This window comes from Equus przewalskii, chromosome 1, assembly GCF_037783145.1.
Source record: "Equus przewalskii isolate Varuska chromosome 1, EquPr2, whole genome shotgun sequence".
NCBI classification, from domain to species: Eukaryota; Metazoa; Chordata; class Mammalia; order Perissodactyla; family Equidae; genus Equus; species Equus przewalskii.
Genome location: NC_091831.1, coordinates 39,659,075 through 39,685,768, shown reverse-complemented (window position 1 = coordinate 39,685,768; position 26,694 = coordinate 39,659,075). Strand labels below are relative to the sequence as shown.

Sequence of the window (26,694 nt, the reverse complement as noted above, 5' to 3'; positions counted from 1 at the left end):
ACAAGGACCTCTTATGGTAGGTATAACCTCTTCTTCATATCATATTTTCATGGTTGATTATCCTATGAACTTCCTTTCACATGGATTTTCTGTCAAGTGTGGATGACGAAGATACTGGTAAATGAAAAATAGAAATGTTCACTGATTAAAATCAGGTCCTACCTTCTGCTTTGACTATTTTTTTAACTATTTTTAATGTGGCCATCTATTTAGGTTATCACATTCAAGAACATACGATAGATGTCAACATTCTTTTAAAAGATAAGCTCATTCTATATGTCTCCTGCTGCTATTACTAAATTATCATATAGACAGTGATGCAGGAAGAGTTACAATTTGATAAATGGATAAAATAAGTTATCTAATATATCGTCCAAGTGTCCTAGTGATTCTGATAAAATGAATAAGAGGCCAGAATGAATTAGATAATGTTTTCAAGGGTTAATTATTGTTTTCCAGATCTAAAGAAGTATGATTTGAACTAGTTTAACATATTTTAGCCTCTCTCTCCCTCCTTCCTTCCATCCCTTCTTCTGTCCCTCTGTCTGGCATGAAGGAGTACATGAAGTCATGGTATATCTTATATTCCATTAATATTCCATGGAATATCAAATATTTCCATGGAATATTAAATATTCCATTAAACGAAGATTACCTTTGACCATATCGGGTAACCATTTTTCAAACTCAGAGTTCAATAGTTTATACCTAGTAGGAATTTACTGGATCTAGTTTACCAAAGATGGTATAAAATCTTGTAGTACATCCATGCAATAAGAATAAACTCTACTTGTTATTGTTCTTTCGTTGTAATTGCCAGTTAATAAAGGATTCCAGAGGAAAAATATGCCAGTTTTCTACTGTAAATGGGTGTTTCCAAAAGTTTTAAGAATTAATAAATATCTTTTCGCCTTTATATCTAGTTTATTATCCTAAGACTATAAAACTAGTTATTGTGAAATGAAGGCAAGAAGGGACTTATATGCACAGGGATTACATATGAATTTTATGTTATAATTGAAGGGTTCCTAAAGTTCAAAAGATAAGTTCCACTCACTAGCAACATTGCCTGAAATTTCACTAGTAGAAATGTACTTCTTTGAGTTAGGCTTTTGCCTCCAGAAAAAGTTCATTGAAAGATTCTGGAAGGCAGCTGGCCCCATGGCCAAGTGGTTAAGTTCTCACGCTCCACTTCAGGAGCCAGGGTTTACCAGTTCAGATCCTGGGCATGGACCTACCCACCACTAATCAAGCCATGCTATGGCAGCATCCCACATAGAAGAACTAGAATGACCTACAACTAAGATATATAGCTATGCACTGGGGCTTTGGGGAGAAGAAAAAAAAAGAGGAAGGTTGGCGACAGATGTTGGCTAAGAGCCAATCTTCAAAAACAACCAGTAATAATACTAATAAGCTCTTTAAAAAAAAGATTCTGGAAGAAATGGCTCATCAAGTCTGTATCAGTCACTAATTATAATAATAGTTATTGTTTTGTGAAAGTTTGCTAGGTTCTAGAAACTATATTACATGGCTTTTAATTTTTAATTTTATTTACCTATTTTTGAGGAAGATTATTCCTGAACTAACATCCGCCTCTAATCCTCCTCTTTTTGCCGAGGAAGATTGGCCCTGAGCTAACATCCATGCCCATCCTCCTCTACTTTATATGTGGGATGCCTGCCACAGCATGGCTTGATAAACAGTGTGTAAGTCTGCACCTGGGATCCAAACCACCAATCCCCAGGCCGCCAAAGCTGAGCATGCAAACTTAACTGCTATGCCACTAAGCTGGCCCCCTTTTATTTTTTTAATTTTTTTTTGCAGAGGAATATTAGCCCTGAGCTAACATCTGTTGCCAATTTTCCTCTTTTTTTTGCTTGAGGAAGATTAGCCCTGGGCTAACATCTGTGCCAAACTTCCTCCACTTTATGTGTGGGTCAGTGCCACAACATGGTTGACAAGTGGTATAGGTTTGCACCTGGGATCTGAACCTGTGAACACAGGCCACCAAAGCAGAGCACTCTGAACTTAACTGCTATGCCGTAGGGCTGGCCCCAGAAACTACACTAGGCATCTTTTAAACATGACCTGTTATCGTCACAACAGTCCTGCTTAGTAGATGTTAATTTTCCATTTTGTAGTCAAGAAAATTCAGGATAATAGAAATTAAATACACTCTTAAAGTATATGAGATGGAGTCCGGAATCAAACCAAGGTATGCCTGACTCCAAAGCCTCACCAGTTTCCTGTGGGCACTGGTTTCTCAGGGGACATTCTGAAAAACACCCCTAGTAAAGGATCTTGGGAAAAGGCATCAAAAGGTGAGTTGGGAAGACCACAAATGTGGGTTGGGAGAACCACAAAAACAAAATTTGACATGTGTCTTGCTTCACTTGGGGCTAGCACTGATCAGATGTCACCTTCTGTCCAGTCCTTGTCTAAATTATCACTCAGTCTCCACTCTTGACATTGACATCCATGAAATTTGATGGTGTCTTAAATTGATCTTGCAGGTGTTATTTGGTGACAAGATGTTCTATTCTCAGACATTTTTTGACCACTTCATTGCCACCAAGGTGTGCAACCGGAAGCTATTTCATCATATTTGCAGCAACTTCCTATTTACTTTGAGTGGATTTGATCGGAAAAACTTAAACATGGTATGTGTAAGAAGACAGATCCAGAAAAGCAATTGGTTTTTACACAGAGATGAGGAGAGTTTGTTCTGAATTGCATGGAAACCACCTGCCAAGGTCTCCTTTTTGTCTCCTGGAACATAATCATCTATTCATGGCTTCCAACCAAGGCTGAGAGTCCACTTGCTTTAGCAGGAAGATTTGAGAAGGAGGTTTGGCCACTGAAAATTCTCACCAACACTTGCTGTTGGCCAAAGTGCCACCATTGAAAAGTCCTTCACTTCGATTAAGGCTATGGTTTTGAAATTTATCTTGCTGTGCCTGAGCCCTATCTCAAACTTACTGAGTAGAATTTCAGAGAGTGAGCCCAGATTGTATTTTTTGAATCAATTTTCCACTTCCATAGGTAATTTGACAATAGTCATTTTGTGAACTACCTACTTTTGTAATCCAAAGGGGTAAAGGGATGGCTCTTCAATGATAGCCACATATTCACCATTCAAGGGATAAGTGTTGGAGTTCTTGTCAAATCCTTTCCAACTTGACTGAGATCCTTTTCTTTCTTGGTTACCATTAGCTGACCAGAAAAGTGGGATGGGGAAAGAGAGAAAGCTACTGTTTACTCCTCAGCAAGAGAGAAGATATGTTTGAAAACAGAGGTGGGACAGAGCTGAAAATGATCTTTGACTGTCTCACAGCCTGCTTCCCAGAGCCCTGTCTCCCTCTGTCAGTGGAAAGCATTGATTAACGCTTTCCTTGTTTTTAAACAAGATTTATAAAAGTGTGTTTATACAAAGCAAACCTTAGTCGCTGCCTTTTCACATTCATTTCTCACTTTCTCAATTTACTGGGGAAACTATGCTTGCCTGCCACTTAGATGGAAGCATATCACATAGGCAGAGGCAAAGCTAAGTAAAAAGACCTTTAAGCAAACTCAATAATTTCAAAAGCACCCTCTTGACATGGCCAAAGAATTTTCTAAAGAAAGCGTCCACCAAATGACACCCTTGAACTTTCATTGGGGACCTTCACTGTACATTTGTGTGGTCAGATTGCCTTTTTCCTCTCTGTTGGAGACTGGACTGTGGAATGTTACAGTGCCTGCAAGGACGTTTATTTTAGTGGAGCATAACAAAGGATGCATAGTAGCATTTATGGAACTTCAAAAACACATGTCTAGAACTCAACTCTAGAGATTTTGGTATTGATTCATAGGTTTTGGTAGCTTGTAACTAGTTGCATTTTTTTTAAAAGCTCCAAGATATTTCTGATGCCCGCTTTGGTAGAAAAAATAACTCTTTGTATACTAAAAGAAAATGCAATTGAAAATAGGAAAACATCAAGGGTTTTTTTTTTTTTTTTTGAGGAAGATTAGTCCTGAGCTAACTACTGCCAATCCTCCTCTTTTTGCTGAGGAAGACTGGCCCTGAGCTAACATCCATGCCCATCTTCCTCTACTTTATATGTGGGATACCTACCACAGCATGGCTTGACAAACGGTGCCATGTCCTCTCCGAGGATCCAAACTGGCAAATCCCCGGCCGCCAAAGCAAACGTGCGCACTTAACCACTGCACCACCGGGCCGGCCCCAAGGTTTTTTTTATCCAGAAGAAATCTAAGTGTTAATGGCTGTTAAAGTACTGGACTGATTATGCCCCCAAAATTTTCAAAGAGCCCAGTAGAACATTTACCACATTTTTAAAATCAGAAAGCAAAAGGAAACATTCAGATCTGTTCCCAGTGTCTTATGATGAACAACTTTCTCAGAATGTCCTTTGGACTTAACACAGGGTGAAGGAGACAGTCACTGGGGCTTTTACCCCTTGACCTCCTACACTCTTGGACCTGTCTGAGGTGAGGCTGGAAAGAAAGGTGTATTACCTCTGTCTGTGACCAGCAGGATGCCTTCTGTGGGCTTTATGATGGCACTGCCCAGGACAGAAGAATAGAGCTAAGGAAGAAGAAAGCTCTTAAGATGGGCTTGTTTGGTTAATGTGTCTTCATGGTATGCTACATGTTTATTCCTAAAAACAAAAAAGGAAAGAAAGAAAATATTCAGATTTACTTGTGATGTGATTATATGGTTAGCCTGCAGGTGAGAAATAATCTGTTTACTTTTCAGAGTCGCTTGGATGTTTATTTGGCACAGAGCCCTGCGGGAACGTCTGTTCAGAATATGCTGCACTGGGCCCAGGTATGGCTTCCTATTCCTGAGATGATGCACACGTATCTCTGCAGGATCCCGGAGGAGCGCCCCCAGAGAGCTCACTGCAGGGTTTTGCAGGCACTTGCCACTGTCAGTTGATGTTTCTGCAATCATCATCAACGTATTTTGATTTCCTTTACTTCCTTTTATTTTCCATATCCTCAGTATCTGATGTTTGGTCTTGGTTCCCAGATATGATGACTGAACTCTGATCCTGAGATTCCTCCAAACTGCTTTTTCTAGGGAAAGCTTGTATGTCCTCTTTTGGGAAATTGTCGCTCTAATGGAAGTTTATATAACATGATACAGGCTACTCCAGATCTGTTCATCCTTCAGTTGGCATATGGGCCATTTCAGAGTGCTTTATTCAGCAAATTAAACATTAGGGAGGGATTAAAATGGGTTAATGGTTTCTGTTTTTACCTTCTGTATAAGTTTGTGGGGTTCTTTTGCTACTATATTACTCAACGTTTGGCAAGCTCAGAGATAAGTCAGATTCAACTGGTATAGCTTTCTGAGTTAAGGATGAGTGTGTGTGTGTGTGTGTGTGTGTGTGTGTGTGTGTGTGTGAAGAGAAAGAGACAGAGAAAGACAGAGAGAGGAAAGATCTTCCCAAAGTTTTAACGTATCTGAGAGCTCTAGGAATTTGCATTTTAACCTACGACCGAATAAATTTGTTCAATGCTTTAAAGTTGAGAATCACTGCTATAGATAGCCTGAAATTTTAGTTGAGGATTTCTCAAATTATCTGAAGAGTTCTACCGACAGGAGATAAGCCTGCAAGTTCCTATGGGAAGAAAGATGTTCAGGACACAGGGCCTCCTACTGCTGAGGAGATAGCCTCAGGTGGGCATGGCCTTCCAGGTAATACAACTTCAATTTCACGTTTATTGAGCACTCACACTGTGTCCTTCTTGCTGTTCCCATACATGATTTCATTCAGTCTCACCTAATTCTCATAACAATCTTTCAACAAAGGCATTGATACCTCATTCTACAAATGTCATAGCCAATCCCTTACACATCTCACAACTGACTCCTCTCAAAGAGAACTCTTCTCTTTTGACAGAAAGTCCTCTTCGGGATAGACATAAGTAAGGAGAGGGAGATAAAACGTTTATTCATAAATTATGTAGACAGCTAAGGCAAGGATGATGATGATGATGATGATGGTAGTAATATTAGCAAAAAGGGCAATTTGTTGAGCGTTCTTAGGTGCTACATGATTTTTATGCCTTACCTTACTTAATCTTCACAACCCTGTGAGAAGAATGTTACTGTCATTCCTATTTCACAGATGAAAAAGATTTAGAGAAGATAAATATCTTGCCCTGGATCACAGATGCAATAATCCAGTAGGCCTGGATTCAAACCAGCTCTGTTTGATTCTAGAACTCAAGTTCCTAACTGGTACACTCTGTTGCTTCCCATTGCTGAAAACCTGCAGAAACTCAATAGCAGCAAGTGACTACTCCCTCTGTAAATACAAACCACGATCAGAATAATTTTAAACTAAAACGCTATTAAATTAACACGAAAAAAAATATCTGAGATTCAAGTTAAGAAAAAGCCCATGGAGTAGTCTGAGAAAAATTTAATGAAGTGCTTGAGGTAAATGTGAAAATTATCTGTCTCCTTTATCCAACACGGCTGGCAAATAACAGAAAAAGGAACCCAAAGGTGTATGACTGTCTCTATTCTAGTATGTGAAGTCTAAAAACTAAAATGCAAAAACGGGTCTGCATGGTGTCTCAGCCTGCGGCCACATTACTGACAACATGACAGGCTGCTTGGCCCTGCGGACGGGAGACAGACAGCAGCGCTGCACCTCACACAGAAAGCACTGAGGGCGTTCTGTGAGTGAACATTCCTTCTTTTTTTTTTTTTTCTTTGAGGAAGATCAGCCCTGAGCTAACCAGCGCCAATCCTCCTCTTTTTGCTGAGAAAGACTGGTCCTGAGCTAACATCCATGTCTATCTTCCTCTACTTTATACGTGGGACACCTATTACAGTATGGCTTGCCAAATGGTGCAGTGTCCCCACCTGGGATTCCAACCGGTGAACCCCGGGCCGCTGAGAAGCGGAACATGCGCACTTAACCTCTGTGCCACCAGGCCACCCAGAATATTCCTTCTAATAGTAACAAAAGTGTTTCAGAATAGCGAATGTAGTCATAACATCCTACACCATCTGACAAGGATAATAATATGTAAAGTTGTTTAATAATAATAGGTGTCTTTTTTAATGTAGGAGATTTATAGGTAGTGCTTTATTTAAATGATTATAAAAATTCCTGAAGCTAAGCTATTCAAGAATCATTCAGTTCAGCATCTTTTAAAAATTTCTTTGTATGACATTGTCACATATAAAGGCATCATTATCTAAGGATTGTCATTGGAAAAGTATAAAAGGATGTAAAAGGTAGTCAGTTCTGTGGATTAGTATCAATTTTTATCGTTTTTATCATTTGACTTGCTAATCTTTATTGAATTTTAGTTCATGTGCCTAAAAAGTAGAATGTAATGTCTATTCTTTTTTTTGTAAATTTTGGTTTACTGTCTTTAAATGTACGTTGTTTTCTTATATCATCTTAATTCTTAGTGTTTATTGTTTTTATTTTATTATAGGCTGTTAATTCTGGTCAGTTCCAAGCGTTTGATTGGGGAAACCATGATCAGAACATAATGCATTTCCACCAGGTACAACAATAGTGGTATCATCAGTTGCATACTGGAAATGAACTAATAAAAGTAGTGTCCACTCATTAAGCACGTACTAGGCCCCATTCCCTCTGCCAGATATATTATGTAGATTAGATGCTACATATTGGGTTCTTACCATGTGTCGTATCATTATTTTTGATCTTCACAATGACCTTGCATGGTAAATATTATTATCTCCATTTTTCCAGAGGTGCAGAGAGTTTAGGTAAATTGTCAAAATTATCTAACTAGTGAAGAACCAGAATATGACCCAGGAGTTCTTGGATCTTAAGTCCATTCTTCTACTACACTTATTCTTTCTCAAAAAATAGAAACTCTTGGCACTTACAGCACTATTTTAAAGAGAGAACTAAAGATACATAATCTTTGTTTATAGAGCATATTCTCTGACTTCTTATCCATAAAATCAACTAACAATGTCCTAATAGTTATTTGGGATGTCATTTGTTACACATCTTAAAAAAATGATACATGGATCATTAAAGATATACAGACAGAAATATCACCTTTAAGCAAAAGCAGTGCTATCTGCCAAAGAATGTTGTGTCGACAGGATTCTTGACATTATCTACGAAAACTTTTGAAGCAAAAATCTATATTAAAGGGAAGTACATGTTGTTGTTGTTATTATTTTTATCTGGTATATAAGGAAATCCAATTATGATTTTGGCTTCTTACTTGTAGACTGAGCTCTGATTAAATGAGTGGTCATCAGAGATACAGGGGTTTTTTCAAATAAGGATGTGAAAATTTGGAAATTTTTTAAAAAGAAAATTTTAATGCTACCCTGATAACTACAATAGTGAAAATACATAACATCAACTGGCATGAAAAATCTGATTTCTCTCCTAAATTGCTATAGCTATATGTGTGTGTGTATGTGTGGCTGCCCACATGCACAGACTCACACACTATGTCAAAGTACTAGTTATTCTCGTAATTAACCAATTCCTTGTCCCAGCAATGGTATACAGTTGCTTTATAAAAAAGTTTTTAGATGATGACCTTACCCTGTAAGACTCAGATACCTACTTGGATGACAGTTGAGTCACAAGCATTAGCTTTATCATTGTGCTTGCAGATTCTGTCAAAATACATGGTGATTCAGGTTCAATTATGAACCTGTTGCTTGGGGCTTTGGAGAAAAAAAGGAAAACCCAAAGCAAACTGAGAGTGAACTATATACACAGCAATAACCTTAGTCACAGCTATATGTAATAACACCATAAATTAGACAGGTGTAATTACCAATCCTTTATTACTAAGAAAGTGAGAAAAAATCGTGCCAAAAAGCTGTCATATGTCATTTGGATCCTGATCTTGATATTGCTGTGGTGTCTTGTAGGCTCCCCTTTCCTGCTGAGCAGGGTATTAAATCATTGCAGTAGAGGTATTCTGATTTGGGGGACTTCTCAGACCCACTTTGTGCCTTAAAGCTTTCTAATATTTATTGCTGCTTCTGTGTTGCATTGTTTTTTTATTCTTTATCTCTCTCTGTCTTTGCATTTAAATATTTATGCTTTGTATTATTCTACTGAGAAAACTAGAGAGTCAGGAAAGCTTACTTCTTCTTTCATCAGTTGCACCCTGCTCCAGGCTGTCCTGAGCCCATCTTCCTCTGGCATGCACTACTGGCCAGTGCTGATCTGCCTTCATTTCCTTCTCTGTGCTTCGTCTTACCTTCTCATAGCCACACATTCTCATTTACCACTGGCTCTTAAGCCCAGATTCAAGGTGTAGGGGAGGAAGACATTTCCTCTTCCCAAATGGGGGTTCGTCTGGCCGGAGAACGAATTAAATTCACATGAGACAGAATAGCAAGAGAAAATCAAACAAAGCTTTATGAGGAACCATGGCCCGCAGTCTTTCTTCCTGAAGGAAAAAAGGGCACCGAAGAAGTAGGGTGCACATAGTGGTTATATACCCCCAAACAGGGTGTTTCACATATGATTGAAATGTCCCTCCCACAATAGTCACAAGATTGCCCTGTCTCACACAGCGCTTGATGGACACAGCAGATAATGGTCTGCTATCTCGGTGGGTGTAGCAGGAGGCAAGTCAATTGTCTGGAGCTGGGCGGTCACAGGTGAGCACAGCAATCAGTTCCTAGCCTAAGGAAAGATGCTTAATCCTTAAGAAATGCCAACATTGGGAGAGGGAGGGAAGTCAGTTACAGGAGGTTACCAGACAAGCACAATAAAATGCAGATTTAAGTCCTTGCCTTTGGTATTGATTAAGAGTTTTTGGAGAGAAGGTCATCTCCTTTCTTCTTCCTGGTACAGAGAGGGAGGCACCTTTTACAGATAGAGATTTACCTTACAAATGTAAAGGTGTCCTAACAAAGGGCAAGTTCCATTCCTCAGAGCCTCCTTCCCTGTCCCAGTTTATCAAAAGCAATCAGCCTCAAATAATCCTGATGCCAAAGAGACATATCTTGGGGTGGCCAATTCCAGGTCCCCACACAGGCTTCTCAGTATTATAGGGTAGGGGTGACATGCTTAAGATGTTTAGCAATGCAAAGACCTAGGCACCAATCTATCAACTGACAGTAACATCTGGAATGACTATACCTGTGTGCTCTGCCTGAATGTCACCCTGCTAAGAGAACTGAAGGTGGACAGTCATCAAGTCAGGGGTCTCCCACAGGCCATTTCTAGTCCTCTAAGAAATCTCTCCCTGGCCAAGGTTACTGTTTCCTAATGATCTACATCTCTGTCCCTGTTAACCTTTCCTTCCTAATCTTGCTGCCCAAATTACCTATGGTGTATTAATCTGCTTGGGCTGCCGTAAAAAAATACCATAGACTGAGTGGTTTAAACAACAAAAATTTATTTCTCATGGTTCTGGAAGCTAGAAGTCTGAGATCAGGATCCCAGTGTGGTTGGGTTCTGGTGAGGGCTCTCTTCCTGGCTTGCAGATAGCTGCCTTCTCTCTTTGTACTCACATAGCCTTTCCTCTGTGTGCGTGCACTTGGAGAGAGAGATTTCTCTCTCCCCCTCCCCCTTCTTATAAAGCCACCAATCCTACTGGATTAGGACCCAACCCTTACCACCTCATTTAACCTTAATTACCTCATAAAAGCCTTATCTCCAAATGCAACCACATTGGGGGATATGGTTTCCACATATGAATTTAGGGGAATCACAATTCAGTCCATGGAATATGGTAACAATCAAGACTCTTTTAGTTGCAAGTAACAGAAACCAATTCTATTTTAGGTTAAAAATATATACTGCTTTACTGAGCTGAAAAGTGTAGTGGTAGACTCACAAGAGCCAGGAACTTGTCATAAGGGGTCTCTCCCGCACACTCTCACTCTCTCAATTCTGCTCGCATATGCTGTTCCCATCCTTAGGCTATTTCCAAGACAGTTGTAAGATGGTGAACTGAATACACTTAGCTCATATAGCTCTTTTAACTGAAAATCCAAAGAAAAAGCCAATGTTTCCTCAATAACTCTGGCAAAAATTTCCAGAGAGAACTCTGGCCCAGTTTTCGCCATGTACCCATCTCTCACACAATCACTGAGGCCATAAGAGTGAAGGACAAATCGTCCAGGCCTGGTCACCCTGCACCACTCTGGAACTGGGGAATTGGGATTTGCTGAATCAGCACAAGAAATGTTGTGTTACCAAAATGAAGGGGGAGGGAAATTTTGCCAGGAGATTAGTACCACTCTACTTCTTTACAACAGGCTGGTTCCTTTTAAACACCCTTTTTCAAATGCCTGTTTTCATGCATTGGTCTCAATGCTCCCTGCAGAGTCTACTCAAGTGTCCACAATTCCCCTGAGCCCAGATTTCTGCATATGAGAAGGGTATTTATGTTTATCCTATTCAATACTCCCAGGCCGAGTGATACCAGAAAGATGGTCCCCTGAGAGATAAGAGCCTTCTTCCTTGAGGGTCCTTTCCTATTTTCCCAAAAGTACAAGTCAGAAATATAATGGTTTTCTCTTTTTTGTTCACAATTCATGTTATTGCACAAAAGTACCTTCAAGTATTTTTAACATTTTAATGTTTATATATCATTAAATGTATCCTAATTATACATTTCTAGCATTTGAAGAACTTGCTTAAGATCTGATTGTTAATGTTATTTCTATAACGTGACTTTCTGTGAAATCTCTTTTTTTCTCTATCTCTTTAATTGTATTTAGCTTACACCTCCCTTATACAATGTTACTAAGATGGAAGTTCCAACAGCGGTGTGGAGTGGTGGACAGGACCTTGTGGCTGATCCCATGGATGTTGAGAATTTACTCCCTAAAATTACCAAGCTTATTTATTACAAGTTGATTCCTCACTACAACCATTTGGATTTCTACCTTGGACAGGATGCGCCCCAGGAAATTTACCAAGACCTAATTAGATTGATGGAGGAATGTCTGCAAAATTAAATGTACTTTCCTTTCTCTAAGCAAGCAGATTTTCATGATAATAACGTGGGGTATAGAACTGAAGGTGAGCCTCTAATCATTTTCACCTCCTAGTGTCCAAACATTTGTGCAATCCTCTCACCTTGAATACCTGAGATGTTCTTCTAGCTAACAGAATTGGCAAAGGTGATGGGATATCACTTCCTGATTAGATTCTATTATATAAGAATCCATCTTAGCAGTCTGCAGCAAGAGATTCTCCTTGTTGTCTTGATGAAGTAAACAGATATGTTAAGGAAGCCCACCTGGGAAGGAACTGTGTGTGACTTTTAGGATCTGCAGATGGCTTGTAGCTGACAACCTGCAAAAAACCAGGGCTCCGTCATACAAGGAAATGAATTCTGCCTAAAACCTGAATGAGCTTGGAATCCCATTCTTCCCTGGTACAGCCTCCAGAGGAGAAAGCAGCTTGGCCAACACCTGGATTGCAGCCTGGTGAGACCCTGAGCAGAGGACCTAGCTATGGCATGCCCAGACTACTGACCCGCAGAAACAATGAGATAATAAAATATATATTGTTTTAAACTGCTAAGTTTGTGGTAATTTATCAGCAGTAGTAAACTACTATTACTGTTAATAGTAATGTTATTATTATTATTATTATCATTATTATTATTTTGTCTCTGGTTAGAAGCTTGAGAGGCCCTGTTTCTCATTTCCTTTTCTCTTATTTCCCTTGGCCTGATGAAATTCCTTGAACATTTCTTGTTTTGCCGATCTGCTAGTGATTAATGCTTTCAGTGTTTGTCTGAAAAAGTCTATTTTACCTTCATTTTTTTTATTGTGGTAAGGACACAACATGAGATCTACCTTCTTAATGCGTTTTTGACTGTATAGTACAATATTGTTAACTATACGCACAATGCTGCACAAAAGATCTCTAGAACTTTTTCTTTTTGCATGACTGAAACTTCATATCTGTTGGACAACTCCCCATTTCCTTTTCCCCGGAGTCTGGTAACCACCATTCTACTCTCTCCTTCTATGAGTTTGACCACTTTAGATACTTCATATAAGTAGAATTATGCAGTATTTGTCCTTCCATGACTGGCTTATTTCACTTAGCATAATGTCCTTCAGGTTCATCTGTGTTGTTGCATATGACAAAATGTCTTTCTTTTTTAAGGCTGATTAGTATGCCACCGTATGTATACACCACATTTTTTTTATCCATTTGTCCCTCAATGAACCTTTTAGGTTCCTTCCATATCTTGGCTATTGTAAATAATGTTGGCTGAAACTAGGAGTGCATGTATCTTTTCAAGATCTTGATTTCATTTCTTTTGGATATGTGCCCAGAAGTGGGATTGCTGGATTATATGGTAGTTGTATTTTTAATTTTTTGAGTAAACTCTGTACTGCTTTCCATAGCAGCTGCACAATTTCATATTCCTACCAACAGTGTATAAGTGTTCCGATTACTCCTTCCTCACCAACAGTTGATATGAGTAAGCAGAGTCAGAGTTAAAGTGACTTGCCCAAGGTGTTTGAGTTAGTGAGTAAAATAAGATTAGAACTATATTTCCAGAATGCTGATCCAATGTAGTATTTTTGCTACTCGTTTTCTTTCTGCAAAAGCTTTACTGCTTTCTCCTTAATATCTTTTTTTGTAAATTTTTTATTGTGGTCTAAGTAGTTTATAACACTGTGAAATTTCAGTTGTACATTAAGATTTATCAAACACCATATAAAAGTGCCCCTGTAACACTTGTTCCCACCCATCCCCACCCCCACCCCCAGTAACCACTAAATTGTTCTTTTTGTCCATAAGTTTGTTTATACTCCACATAAGAGTGAAATCGTATGGTGTTTGTCTTTGTCTGGCTTATTTCGCTTAACATGATGCCCTCAAGGTCAAACCATGTGGCTGCAAATGGGACGATTATGTCTTTTTTGTGGCTGAGTAGTATTCCATTGCATATATATACAGCATCTTCTTTATTCAATCATCAGTCACTGGACACTTGGGTTGCTTCCATGTGTTGGTTATTGTGAATAATTCTGCGATGAACATAGGGGTGCATAAGTCTCTTTGAATTGCTGATTTCAAGTTCTTTGGATAATTACCCAGTAGTGGTTTAGCTGGAACATATGGTAATTCTGTTTTTAATTTTTTGAGAAATCTCCATACTGTTTTCCAAAGTGGCTGCACCAGTTTGCATTCCCACCAGCAGTGGATGAGGGTTCCCTTTTCTTCACAACCTCTCTAACATTTATTGTTTTTTGTCTTGGTGATTATTGCCATTCTAACAGACATAAGAGGATGTCTAAGTGTAGTTTTGATTCGCATCTCCCTGATGATTAGTGATGTGGAGCATCTTTTCATGTGCCTATTGGCTATCTGTATTTCTTCTTTGGAAAAATGTCTGTTCATATCCTCTGCCCACTTTTTGATTGGGTTGTTTATTTTTTCGTAGTTCAGTTGTGTTAGTTCTTTAAATACGATGGAGATTAAAGCTTTATCAGATATATGACTTGCAAATATTTTCTCCCAGTTGGTAGGTTGTTCTTTTCATTTTGATCTTGGTTCCCTTTGCATTTCAGAAGCTCCTTAATCTGATGAAGTCCCAGTTGTTTCTTTTTTCTTTTGTTTCCCTTGTCTGAGTGGACATCATATTTGTAAAGATCCTTTAAAGGCAGATGTCAAAGAGTGTACTGCCTATATTTTCTTCCAGAAATTTTATGGTTTCAGGTCTTACCTTCAAGACTTGGATCCATTTTGAGTCTTTTTGTGTATGGAGAAAGATAATGGTCTACTTTCATTCTTTTGCATGTGGCTGTCCAGTTTTCCCAACACCATTTGTTGAAGAGGCTTTCCTTTCTCCATTGTATGTTCCTGGCTCCTTTGTCAAAGATTAGCTGTCTGTAGATGTGTGGTTTTATTTCTGGGCTTTCAGCTCTGTTCCATTGATCTACATTCCTGTTTTTGTACCAGTACCATGCTGTTTTGATTACTATAGCTTTGGAATATGTTTTGAAGTCAGGGATTGTGATGCCACCAGCTTTGTTCTTGTTTCTTAGGATTGCTTTAGCTATTTGGGGGTCTTTTGTTGCCCCATGTGAATTTTAAGATTCTTTGTTCTATTTCTGTGAAGAATCTCATTGGGATTCTGCTTGAGATTGTGTTGAATCTGTAGACTGCTTCAGGTAGTATGGACGTTTTAACTATGTTTATTCTTCCAGTCCACGTACATGGAATATCTTTCCGTTTCTTTATGTCATTCTCAGTTTCTTTCAGTAATGTCTTATAGTTTTCATTGTATAGGTCTTTCACCTCCATGGTGAAATTTATTCCTAGATATTTCATTCTTTTCATTGTGATTGTAAATGGGGTTGTATTCTTGAGTTCTTGTTCTATTAGTTCGTTATTAGAGCATGAAAATGCAAGTGATTTTTGTAAGTTAACTTTGTATCCTGCAATTTTGCTGTAGTTGTTGATTATTTCTAATAGTCTTCCAATGGATTCTTCAGGGTTTTCTATATATAAAATCATGTTGTCTGAAAACAGCTAGAGTTTCACTTCTTCAGTGCCTTTTTGGATTCCTTTTATTTCTTTTTCCTGCCTAATTGCTCTGGCCAAAACCTCTAGTACTATGTTGAATAAGAGTGGTGAAAGTGAGCGCCCTTGTCTTGTTCCTGTTCTCAGAGGGATGGCTTTTAGTTTTTCTCCATTGAGTATGATGTTGGCAGTGGGTTTGTCATATATGGTCTTTATTATGTTGAAGTATTTTCCTTCTATACCCATTTTATTGAGAGTTTTTATCATGAATGGGTGTTGGATCTTGTCAAATGCTTTCTCTTCATCTATGGAGATGATCGTGTGGTTTTTCTTCCTCCCCTTGTTAATATGCTGTATCATATTGATTGATTTGTGGATGTTGAACCATCCCCGTGTCCCTGGTATGAATCACACTTGTTCACAGTGTATGATCTTTTTGATGTATTGCTGTATTTTGATGTAGTTTTCCAATATTTTATTGAGGATTTTTGCATCTATGTTCATCAGCAATATAGGCCTGTAATTTTCCTTCTTTGCATTGTCCTTGTCTGGCTTTGGGATCAGAGTGATGGTGGCCTTGTAGAATGTGTTAGGAATATTTCCATCTTCCTCAGTTTTTTGGAATAGTTTGAGAAGAATAGGTAATAAATTGTCTTTGAATGTTTGGTATAATTTCCAGAGAAGCTGTCTGGTCCTGGACTTTCATTTTTGGAGAAGTTTTTGATTTGCTGTTTCAATCTCTTTACTTGTGATTGGTCTATTCAGATTCTCTATTTCTTCTTGAATCAGTTTTTAGAGGCTGTAAGAATCTAAGAATTTATCCATTTCTTCCAGATTGTCCAGTTTGTTGGCACATAGTTTTTCATAATATTCTCTTATAATCTTTTGTATTTCTGTGGTATCCATTGTAATTTCTCCTCTTTCCTTTGTAATTTTATGTATTTGAGGCTTCTGTGTTTCTTTCTTAGTGAGTCTGGCTAAGTGTTTGTCAATTTTGTTTATCCTCTCAAAGAACCAGCTCCTTGTTTCATTGATCCTTTTTACAGTCATTTTTGTTTCAATTTCATTTATTTCTGCTCTAATTTTTATTATTTCCCTCCTTCTGCTGAGTTTGGGCTTTTTTCTTCTTTTTCTCATTCTATTAGGTGTAGTTTAACATTGTTGATTTGACCCTTTTCTTGTTTGTTAATGTCAGCCTGTATTGCTATAAATTTCCCACTTAGGACCTCTTTTGCTGCATCCCTTAAGAGTTGGTGTGGTGTGTTGTCGTTCTCATTTGTCTCCAAATATTTTTTTTATTTCTCCCTTTATTTCTTCGACTACCCATTTATTGTTCAGTAGCATGTTGTTTAGTCTCCACATTTTTGCTCCTTTTTCAGCTTGTTTCTTGTAGTTGATTTCTAGTTTTATGGCATTATGGTTGGAAAAGATATTAGATATGATTTCAATCTTCTTAAATTTATTGAGGTTGCCTTGTTTCTAAATATATAGTCTATCCTTGAGAATGTTCCATGTGTGCTTGAGAAGAATGTATATTCCTCTCTTTTTGGTTTGAGTGCTGTATATATATCTATAAATTCCACCTGGTCTAGTTTTTTGTTTAAGTCAGCTATCTCTTTGTTGACTTTTTGTCTGGATGATCTTTTCATTGATGTAAGTGGGGTGTTGAGGTCCCCTACTATGCTATGTTGTCATTGATATCTCCTTTTAGGTTTGCTAATAGTTGCTTTATGTACTTTGGTGCTCCTGTGTTGGGTGCATACATGTTTATAAGAGTTATGTCTTCATGGTGGAGAGTCCCTTTTAGCATTATATATGCCCCTCTGTGTCTCTCTTTACCAGTTTTATCTTGAAGTCTGCTTTGTCTGATATAAGTATGGCAATATCTGCTTTCTTTTATTTGCCATTAGCTTGGAGTATTGTCTTCCACCCCTGTACTCTGAGCCTGTGTTTGTCTTTGGAGCTGAGATGTGTTTCCTGGAGGCTGCATCTTGTTGGGTCTTGTTCTTCAATCCATCCTGCCACTCTGTGTCTTTTGTTTGGAGAATTCAATCCATTTACATTTAGAGTGATTATTGATATGTGAAAGCTTAATACTGCCATCTTGCCATGAGTTTCCCAGTCCTTCTTCATTTCCTTTGTTTCTCGTCCCATGTATTTTGGACCACTAATTTGATTAGGTAGTTTTCTCTGTTGGTTTTCTTCATTGTCTCCTTGTTTATCATAAATGTCTCTATTCTAATTACTTGTTTAGTGGTTACCCTTGGGTTTGTATAGAAAATCTCATAGTTGAGGTAGTCCATTTTCTGATAACCTCTTATTTCCTTAGACTATACTGATTCCTTCCCTTTCTTCTTCCCCTTCTAAGTTATTTTTGTAATATCTTTTTCCATCTTGTGTTATGAGTTTGTCATTAAAATGATGAGATCATTTTTATTTTGGTGTTTTCCTTTTCTTTATGGTTGATGTTAAATTTCGGTGTTTACTAACCTGATCTGATAGAGAGCTGCCATTTTCTGATTATTGCCTACTTAGTCATCTCCTTGCCCAGGGCTTTGTAGCCCCTTTCCTATTTTTTTCTTTTTTTCAGGTATGAGAGCCTTCCTGAGGATTTCTTATAGGAGGGTCTTGTGGCAATGAACTCTCTTAGCTTTTGTTTATCTGGGAAAGTTTTTCTTTCTCTGTAATATCTGAAGAAGATTTTCACTGGATAGAGTATTCTTGGCTGAAAGGTTTTATCTTTCAGGATTTTGAGTATATCATTCCACTCTCTCCTAGCCTGTAAGGTTTCTGCTGAGAAATCTACTGAAAGCCTGATAGGGGTTCCTTTGTAAGTTATTTTCTTCTGCCTTGCTGCCCTTAGTATATTTTCTTGGTCCTTGAATTTTGCCAGTTTCACTACTACATGCCTTGGAGTAGGTCTTGTTACATTGACAAAGTTAGGAGATCTGGAGACCTCTTTCACATGGATTTGCAGCTTCCTCCCCAGGTTTGGGAAATTCTCAGCTATTATTTCTTTGAACAAGCTTTCTGCTCCATAGTCCTTCTCTTCCCCCTCTTTGAATACCTGTAATCCTCATGTTGCATTTTGTGATTGAGTTAGATATTTCTCTGAGAGCTTCTTCATTTCTTTTTAGTCTTAGTTCTCTCTTCTCCCTCTGAAGCATTTCTATAGTACTATACTCTATTGGCTGATCCTGTCCTCCACATTGTCAGCTCTGTTGTTTAGGGAATCCAGATTTTTCTTTATTTCACCCATTGTGGATTTCATCTCCAACAATTCCGATTGGTTCTTCTTTACGGTTTCGATCTCCTCTGTGAAGAAGCTCCTGAATTCTTTAATTTGTCTTTCTGTGTTGTCTTGTAACTCACTGAGTTTTTTAATGATAGCTGTTTTGAATTCTTTGTCATTTAGGTTATGGATTTGTGTGCCTTCAGGGTTGGTTTCCAGGTACTTGTCACTTTCCTTCTGGTCTGGAGATTTAATATACCTACTCATACTGCTTGATGGAGTGGATTTTTGCTTCCTTATGGTGCTCTTATCTGGTCACAGCTGCCACATACTCCCACCGGGTGGGTAACAGGTGCTGTTCTGGGCCTGGCATGAACAGGGGCTCCCCAGCTCCAGCCACTGACTGCTATTCTCTCTAAGTGATTGATCGATGGAAGATCTGGAACCCCAGGCAGGGAGAGGGGTACTCTCCTACCCAGTGCTTCCCACAACCCCTGCTTGTCTCTCTGTACAGAGCTCTGGGCGATTGCAGGACTGTGCACTTTCCTTTTATGTGGCCACCGCTCCCTTGCTCACTGCTTCATGCACAGGGTGATAGTGGGGCTGCAGTACCAGACAGGGACAGGGGACCTGTCCTCACCTGCACACTTTGCCCACTACCACTGCCACAGTCTGCGCATCGTGCTCCAGACTATTCTGGGGCTGCACACTTTACCTGCTGCTGCCACCAAGCTCTGTGGGCTGTGCTCCGGGTGATGCTGGGGCTGGAGTGCCTGCCAGGGATGGGGCACCTCCTTCTGCTGTACATTTTCCCCTCCAGTGCTGCCACACTCTCTGCACCACGCTCCAGATGATTCTGGGCTGGAGTACCGGGCAGGGATGGTGAGCCCTTTTCATCTGTGCACTTCCTGCAGCTGCAGCCCAACTCTCTCCACAGAGCTCCTGTGGATCAGCTTCCACTTCCTCCAGAGGATCCAGCCCCACTATGACTTTCAGGCATATGGCTGCATGGGTCTCTGAGACGTCTTTTGTGATGTGTGTCTGTCCTCTGTTGGTGTATGAATGTCTTCTTCTGTGTATCTTATAGGGGAGAGGCCAAGGGAAGAGTTCACTCTGCCATGATGCTGATGTCACCCCTCTCCCTAATATTTTTAATTATGAGATTTTCCACTGATCCATCTTCCCTATTACTCCTTCAAAAGGTGTTTTCACCATGAAATGCCACTGTACCAGAACTTACAGTGACTTTCTGCTTTATATTTTGTTCCATCAAATGCTAACTCCTCTGTCTTTCAGTTTCCCATAATCTGACTTCACCTGCTTTTCCAGTTACGTTTGCCTCTGCTCCCTTAACCAGATGCACCTCTTTCATTCAAATAAGGTTTGTATACTTAAGTCTTCCCACACATCTTTCTGACTCTCTTTGACAGAATTTGCTTACACTCGTTGCCTTAAACTGAATGGAATTTAATTAAAATTAAGTCACAACATTGCATTTTGTTAAGTAGGATTTTCTTATTTTTATTACTTTATCTGAAACTATTCTTTTTTAATTTATAATTTATTTTTAGTAGGAGTCTCAAGGTACATCACCATCACTTTTAACAGTCATATCAATTTAATATTTTTGGTCTGAATTTGTATTACATGTTCAGAAATCTGAACACTAGCAACTTCTAGAGGGGAGAAAACTTTAATGTGGAACCATTTTTCAGTTCTACCATAAGCATACTTTGTGCAGGACTTGCAGAATCAGAGGTCTCCTCAGTGATAGAATGTCTTTGTAATCCCTGCAAAAGGAATTTCTGAACAACTCCTCAATGTTACAAGTCATTAATTTTAAAAGTTTACCCTACACTTCTTATGTGTTAGAGGCTGGAGTTACAGGATGAAACAAGGAAAACATGGTCCTTACCCTTATGATTTATGTTGAGTTTAAAATATGATTGGGAATTTTAACCCAATGAGGGTAGTAATAAAAATAACTAACATTGTTTAACACTTATTAACTTATTTCGCATTTATCAAAGATCTGGCCTAAGCTATTTATCCCTGCTCACGTCTCCGTGATACAGGTGCTATGCTTGCCCTATTTTAAAGAAGACCACTGATGTTCAGAAGACTTAAATACTAGCTCTGCATAAATATTTAAGAATTAGAAGCAAATCTGGGTCTTGAGCCCAAAGTTATCCAAATCCAAACTCAAGCTCTGAATACCTCCTTGTGTTATCTCCCTAAAGATACAGATGAAGAAACCCAGGATGGATTATTCTCATCAGGGAAGCTCCTGCTTGTTAGAGAATTCTTGGGGCCCTATATAGTGGGCAAGGCCAGAATTTAGTACAGATTTAAAGTAAACAGAGAGACTAAAGCAAAATCTATGTCACCAGAGCTTCAGAGAGGGAGTGGCTGAACCAGCAACAGGGACAGAGAACGGGTAATGCCAGGACAGAGCAGTAGGTCAGTATGTAAAACAGGCTAGCCAAGTTCTGAGTCAAAAGAAGGTTGGCAAAGAAAACCAGGCCTGCCAATCTGCTTGATATTCATCTGCAAAATCTGTTGACAGATGTGTTTCAATGGCTTTCCATAACTGGAACACTTTAAGGAAGAAGCCAGGAGTCATCTGCTTAACCTTACCCAGTGCAATTCCTCTCAATGAAGCCCTGCCCTGCAACACTGTAAAATTACCCAACCCCCAAAAGAATACTCCTCCCTTCTATATTTAGCAGAATCACAAATTTTGAGAAGTCACTATCCTCTGTAAGAAAAGGCCTTTTGTTTATCTTCATACCTGAGATTTCTAACTCAGAAGAATTAGATCCAGGAAGTTGTCAAACTTGTAAGTGGCTTTAAATGATGGCATAATCATTTTAGTGACATTTTCTCTATCAGTAAATGTTAAATCATTTTTAAAAAAGTTTAAGTAATTGTTTGGCATGTGTTATTGGAATAAAGTCAATAATAAACTGTCTTTCTAGATTTACTGACCTCGAGAATAATGGCAAATATTGTGCTTTTGATAAGGGGTTGTAGCTAAATATTTGTGTGCATGTCTTTTTTGCTGGACAATAAGACTCAAAGCTCAGTTGGGGAGCAGAGGCCAAGCACTTGAGAAGATATATTTAATGATTCAGATAGTAGGAAGTTTCGTAGGCAGATGTTCAATTCAGGTCAAATACATGATGTAAAATTATGTATTTGGGAGGAGTACTATACAGAAAAATAAAGAATCTGGTTGAAGAAAAGTTTCAAAAAAAGAAAATAAACAACAAGCACAAGATGAATAGTACAGAGCTGCTCTCTCCAATACACAGCAACTAGTCACATATGACTGTAGAAGCACTTGAAATGTGATTAATCCTAATGGAGATGTGCTGTCATCAGGTTTAAAAGACATATTACAGAAAAAAAAAAGAATGGAAGGTCTCTCATTAATAATAATATGTGTTACATTTTGAAACAATATTTTAGATCTATTGGTTTAAATGAAATACAAAAATTGATTTCACCTGTTCCTTTATACTTTCAAAAAATGTGACTATAAGAAAATTTAAATTATATATGTCGTTCACATTACATTTCTGTTGTACAGCACTGGTATAGAGAAGAGTAAGGTAACTATCTCTTAAGAAATCTGATTATTTGTAGAAAAACTTGAATAATTCTGCATTTACAAGTTTTTTTAAAAGTCTGGAGAAGTGAGAGAATATGGATTGTGTGAAAGATATCAGATTGTGCCATAGCGGCTACCAAGTTTAAGAATAATTTGGAGGCACAACAGCAGAAAAACTGCCACTGAATAGCAATTTTTTGTTGTATTAGTGTATGATGTAATTTAGAACAATGGTGGACTTATTCCAATTTAGTACAAAAACAGAACAAGGCTGATTTTCCTATGAATGTACTTTCTCTGAATAAAAGTACTATAAAACAATATTAAGAAAAATGCCTTGAAACATACTTAAGTGGAGAGATCAGTAGAATTTATAGCCAAGCTGACTGTGTATCAAAGTACATCTGACATGAAGTAAATACTCAGTAAATAATTAAGAACTTGCTAGTATTATTAATAATAACATTATTATTATTCCTCAGTAACTAAGCAACATTCTCTGGACTTCTAGATTCATCCATTTGCTTATTTGTTCACTCACTCTGAAAATACTTTTGATGTTGATGGTGATTAGGAGAGGGATGAAATCAAGATAATGTGATACTAAAAACCATCTACCCATTTTCAGGGGTGCTGGGGAGTTTTGAAGGTGGTTTAACAATAATTTAACACAATAGAAAATTCACTCAGGAAGAAAACAGGAGCATATATCAAAACATCCAATGTTACCTCTTTGCACATTCCAATCATTTATTTACCTACTCAAATTGATAAAATTATATCTAAAATTAGATCCAACTTGAAATTCTGTCTAACTGTTCTGTGTGTGTGTGTTTTTAAAAAAGAATCTGCATTTGATTATACTTTCTACAGGAATTCAGATACAAAATCAGCTGTAGAGAATACCATACGTAATTCTGCCCAGTCAGTAAGCAATTAGGCAGGTAAATCTGCTTGGAGGAATGGAAGGTATAAATTTCCACCTATTCAATGGTATGGCCCTTGGGCTTCATTCTCACGAAGCTTTGACATTTGCCACCAATACAGTCCTAATCCTGCCACTCTGGAATGCTGATATCAAGGGCAACTGCCTGCACTTTTGGTAATAAGTTCTCTGCAAGTAATCTTTCCTTTGAGCATTTTGGATTGGGATGGGTGTATGTTCAATTTGCTTATTTTCAGCTTCCTTTTAAGATTTTCAATATTTCAGTCATTTATGATGGATAGAAATTTTTACTTGTCATTTCTCTCTTCTGCCTCTTTATCACAGCCATACTGTGTTTGAAGTTATGTGTGGTACAGTGGAGCTGAAATGGAGATTCATTGACACCAACACTAAGGAGAACATGCTATGCTTTAACAGGTGATCTCAAAAACAACATTGTTTTTTGTAGATATCTCGAACATTGACAACTTGCTTTATGGGTAAAGAACTACAATTTTAAATTGTAATTTAAAGTGTCTTTCCTAAAGCCAAAATGTGCTAATCCATCATTTTACACATACACACACACACACACACACTCACACCACTTACGGCTTTATTGAGTTCTAGTTGAACTTTAGCATGCATAATGGACTAGATGAATTGAACAAGTGACATATTCTGTGTTTCTGTTCATGCAAAGTCTTTTACTCTAAGGCAAAATTTGTCTCAAGCGTGTGAAGTTTCTACTTAGTTCTTTCCAAAATTCTATTTTGTTGGTTATGGCCTAATCTTTTTCACTTGGAGTTGTTTTCAAGGGAAGAATATGGCCCCTTGAATACAAAGTCATGTGTTAAGAAAAATACAAAGTCTCTTCTTTGGGGAGAAAGAAGCAAACAAACAAAATGATGGGACATTGTAATAGCAAACATATTTTCAATTAGAACATTGGAAGAAAAATAATCATTTTCACAGATAGACACCAAGTTCAAGAATCTATGTTCAACCATGTTTTTTCAGCCATCTTGATATTTGAATGGGTAGCCAGCATTAAACAATTTGCTCAGACTGTGATATGATCTTTAGATCAGGATATCACAAATACCACAAGTCATCTGAAAGGTTGCCCCTAAATCTACATTTTGCCCAAGATCCCTTTCCAGCTCTAATATCATCTGGTTTTATGGAAAAAAAAGGGGGGGGGGGAATTTTAGCTTCTAGAGAGTAGGAGCTATCATTTTGTATTTCACAAGGCCAAGGGATAAGTTTCAATGTATTTCATTTTAATTCATTACAATGTATTGGTACTTACTAAAATAGGAAGCTTATATAAGAAGAGCAATGAAAACATTGTGGAAAAGCTTGGCTTCATTTATTTGATATGGCTTAGTATCTGTATAAGCAAAAGAATTAGAAGAATTCTCTAGATTACTTATATAATCTTCAAAGTTGAAGAAGGAAGATGAGAAGGCAATGTTGTAGAAACTCTTCAGAGATTTACACTAGTCTACAATCTGTAAAGGCCTGAGAAGTTTAACTATATTCACACTATTTCCACATGAAGTCATGGCAACAAATTAGCATTCATAATAATAGCATCATGCCTCCTAGAACTCTCCAAAGAGTCCACTGAAGTTCTTTTAGAAGAGATTTGTAAAGTCATCCGTGAGAGATTCCAGGCAAGTCCACACACCTATACCATTGTACTGTCAATCAGGGCAAAGCACAGTTCAGTCTTTCATCTAAAACTGAATGAGATGGAGTGGTACATAGTCTCTCCACTTATTTCAAGAAGCTGAGTGCTTCCTTTCACTCTGCATTTGTAAGGAGTGAAGAATCAGGATGGCCTCATTGTCTCAATTTTAGTTACAATCAATCACATTCCTACATACTACATGGTTGACATCAATACTTTCACATACATTGTTTCATCTGATTCTCACAGAAATGCTATGGGATTGAGAAGGTAGATATTATTATCTCTGGTTTTGTCCATTAGGATCTACTTCCCCATTTGATGCACTAGTTTGAAAATGTTGCTGAACTCTCCCAACAGTGACAAATACTCAGTGGAAACATGAAATGTTCAGTCAAACTGGTTATTTGACATCGTATAGACCACTATTTCCCAATCTGCAAGTGCATCATGGCATTTGCTGTATCAGGAAGACGCCCTATGTGTGTGTCACAGTGCTTGGTTTCCTCATTTCCACAGGCCTCCTGTCTCTCCTCTCTCTAGCGTCTAACCGCAACCATATCTCATTCTTCAGCCTGATGTCACACACAAAAGTCCAGAAGTTCCTAATCGATAAGAAGTCCTCAGGAGCAGAGGGAGCTCATCTAACTAGGTAAGATCAAGATTTATCACAAACTGGAAGCAGGTTTGGAGTGGTAGTCAGGTATAGGGCTCCACAGTAAGAATGTCTGCGTTCCTGTCCTAGCTCTGTCACCTGTTGGCTCTGTAGCCTTGGGCAGATCTGAAATCTCTCTAAGTCCTTGTTTTTTTCATTGATAAGATGAGGATAATAGTACCTACCTCATGGAGTTTCTCTGAGGTTTAAATAACACACACGAATCATTTAGAACAGTGCCTTGTACAAGCTAAGTACTCAATAGATATTAGCTATTACTAGTTTCAAAAACCTTTTAAATTATATAACATTTATAGATATAAAATCATCTTTCGGCCAGTTGGCAAATGTATGGAAAGCTATTTAACTTAAAGGTAGATTCTGAGTTTCAGAAGTCAGTCACTAATTTGTTAGGGTAAAGGTTCTCTGATATTACTCTCTTGCCAATAGATTAACAAAAATAGTGAAAGAGCTTGCACTGCACCTCATGCTTTATATATCACTTAATCCTCCCTACAACCCTATAAGGTAAGCTACCTATTATTTTTATTTTACCAAAACGGAAACCAAGAGACAAAGCTACTAAATAACTTGTCCAAGGTCAGAAATCTTTGTGGTGAGTCTGGACTTCAAACTCAGGCCACTGGATGGCAGCGCTCATGTGATGAGCTCTCCACACTGTGATGACGTTGGCCTGTCTTAGAAGAGATGTGCTTTTAAATCATGCAAAGAAGAGAGATTGTACATTTAAATGTGCTAAATTTGCCTTTGGGTATCCACAAGAGAAATAACCACATCGCTAAACACTGATCGAAAGCTTGCGTATTTGGTTGAAGCTTCATTGTTCACTGTTCTTGTTTGTTTTGGGGGGTGCTGGGCTAGATTAGAGGAAAACTCTACTTCTAGCTTTTGCCATGGTATGGAAACTTGTCCTCTCAATGTTTAGGTATTTTGGCAACTCACAGGTGAGCAAAGATTTAAAATAATTTTAAAACTTTGGTTAAAATAAGACAAAAAAATGAGCTTCCATACTAGATTAAATTAATTTCATTTTAAGAACTAGACTA

At 38.2% G+C, this 26,694-nt stretch overlaps 2 protein-coding genes across 11 annotated transcripts in view; both read left to right on the top strand.

Moving 5' to 3' along the window:
- Window positions 1–12,539, top strand: part of LOC103567445 (lipase member K) — a 49,391-nt gene extending 36,852 nt beyond the window's left edge. For 4 of the 6 annotated variants that reach the window (XM_070562018.1, XM_008544106.2, XM_070562007.1 and 1 more), the window contains 4 exons: window positions 2,517–2,663; window positions 4,763–4,834; window positions 7,474–7,545; window positions 11,729–12,539. In XM_070562018.1, coding sequence (XP_070418119.1) covers window positions 2,517–2,663; window positions 4,763–4,834; window positions 7,474–7,545; window positions 11,729–11,968 — 531 coding nt within the window. In that variant the 3' untranslated portion in view covers window positions 11,969–12,539. Of the gene's footprint in view, window positions 1–2,516; window positions 2,664–3,216; window positions 3,473–4,762; window positions 4,835–7,473; window positions 7,546–9,568; window positions 9,662–11,728 lie in introns of those variants that run through there. The other 2 variants (XM_070562009.1, XM_070562011.1) reach the window with 2 other exon arrangements.
- LIPN (lipase family member N) overlaps window positions 12,170–26,694 on the top strand; it is a 42,736-nt gene continuing 28,211 nt past the window's right edge. For 2 of the 5 annotated variants that reach the window (XR_011523368.1, XM_008530920.2), the window contains exons 1-2: window positions 23,580–23,714; window positions 25,492–25,624. The gene's annotated coding sequence lies outside the window, so the exon portion shown is untranslated. Of the gene's footprint in view, window positions 12,443–20,034; window positions 20,120–23,579; window positions 23,715–25,491; window positions 25,625–26,694 lie in introns of those variants that run through there. The other 3 variants (XR_011523369.1, XR_011523370.1, XM_008530921.2) reach the window with 3 other exon arrangements.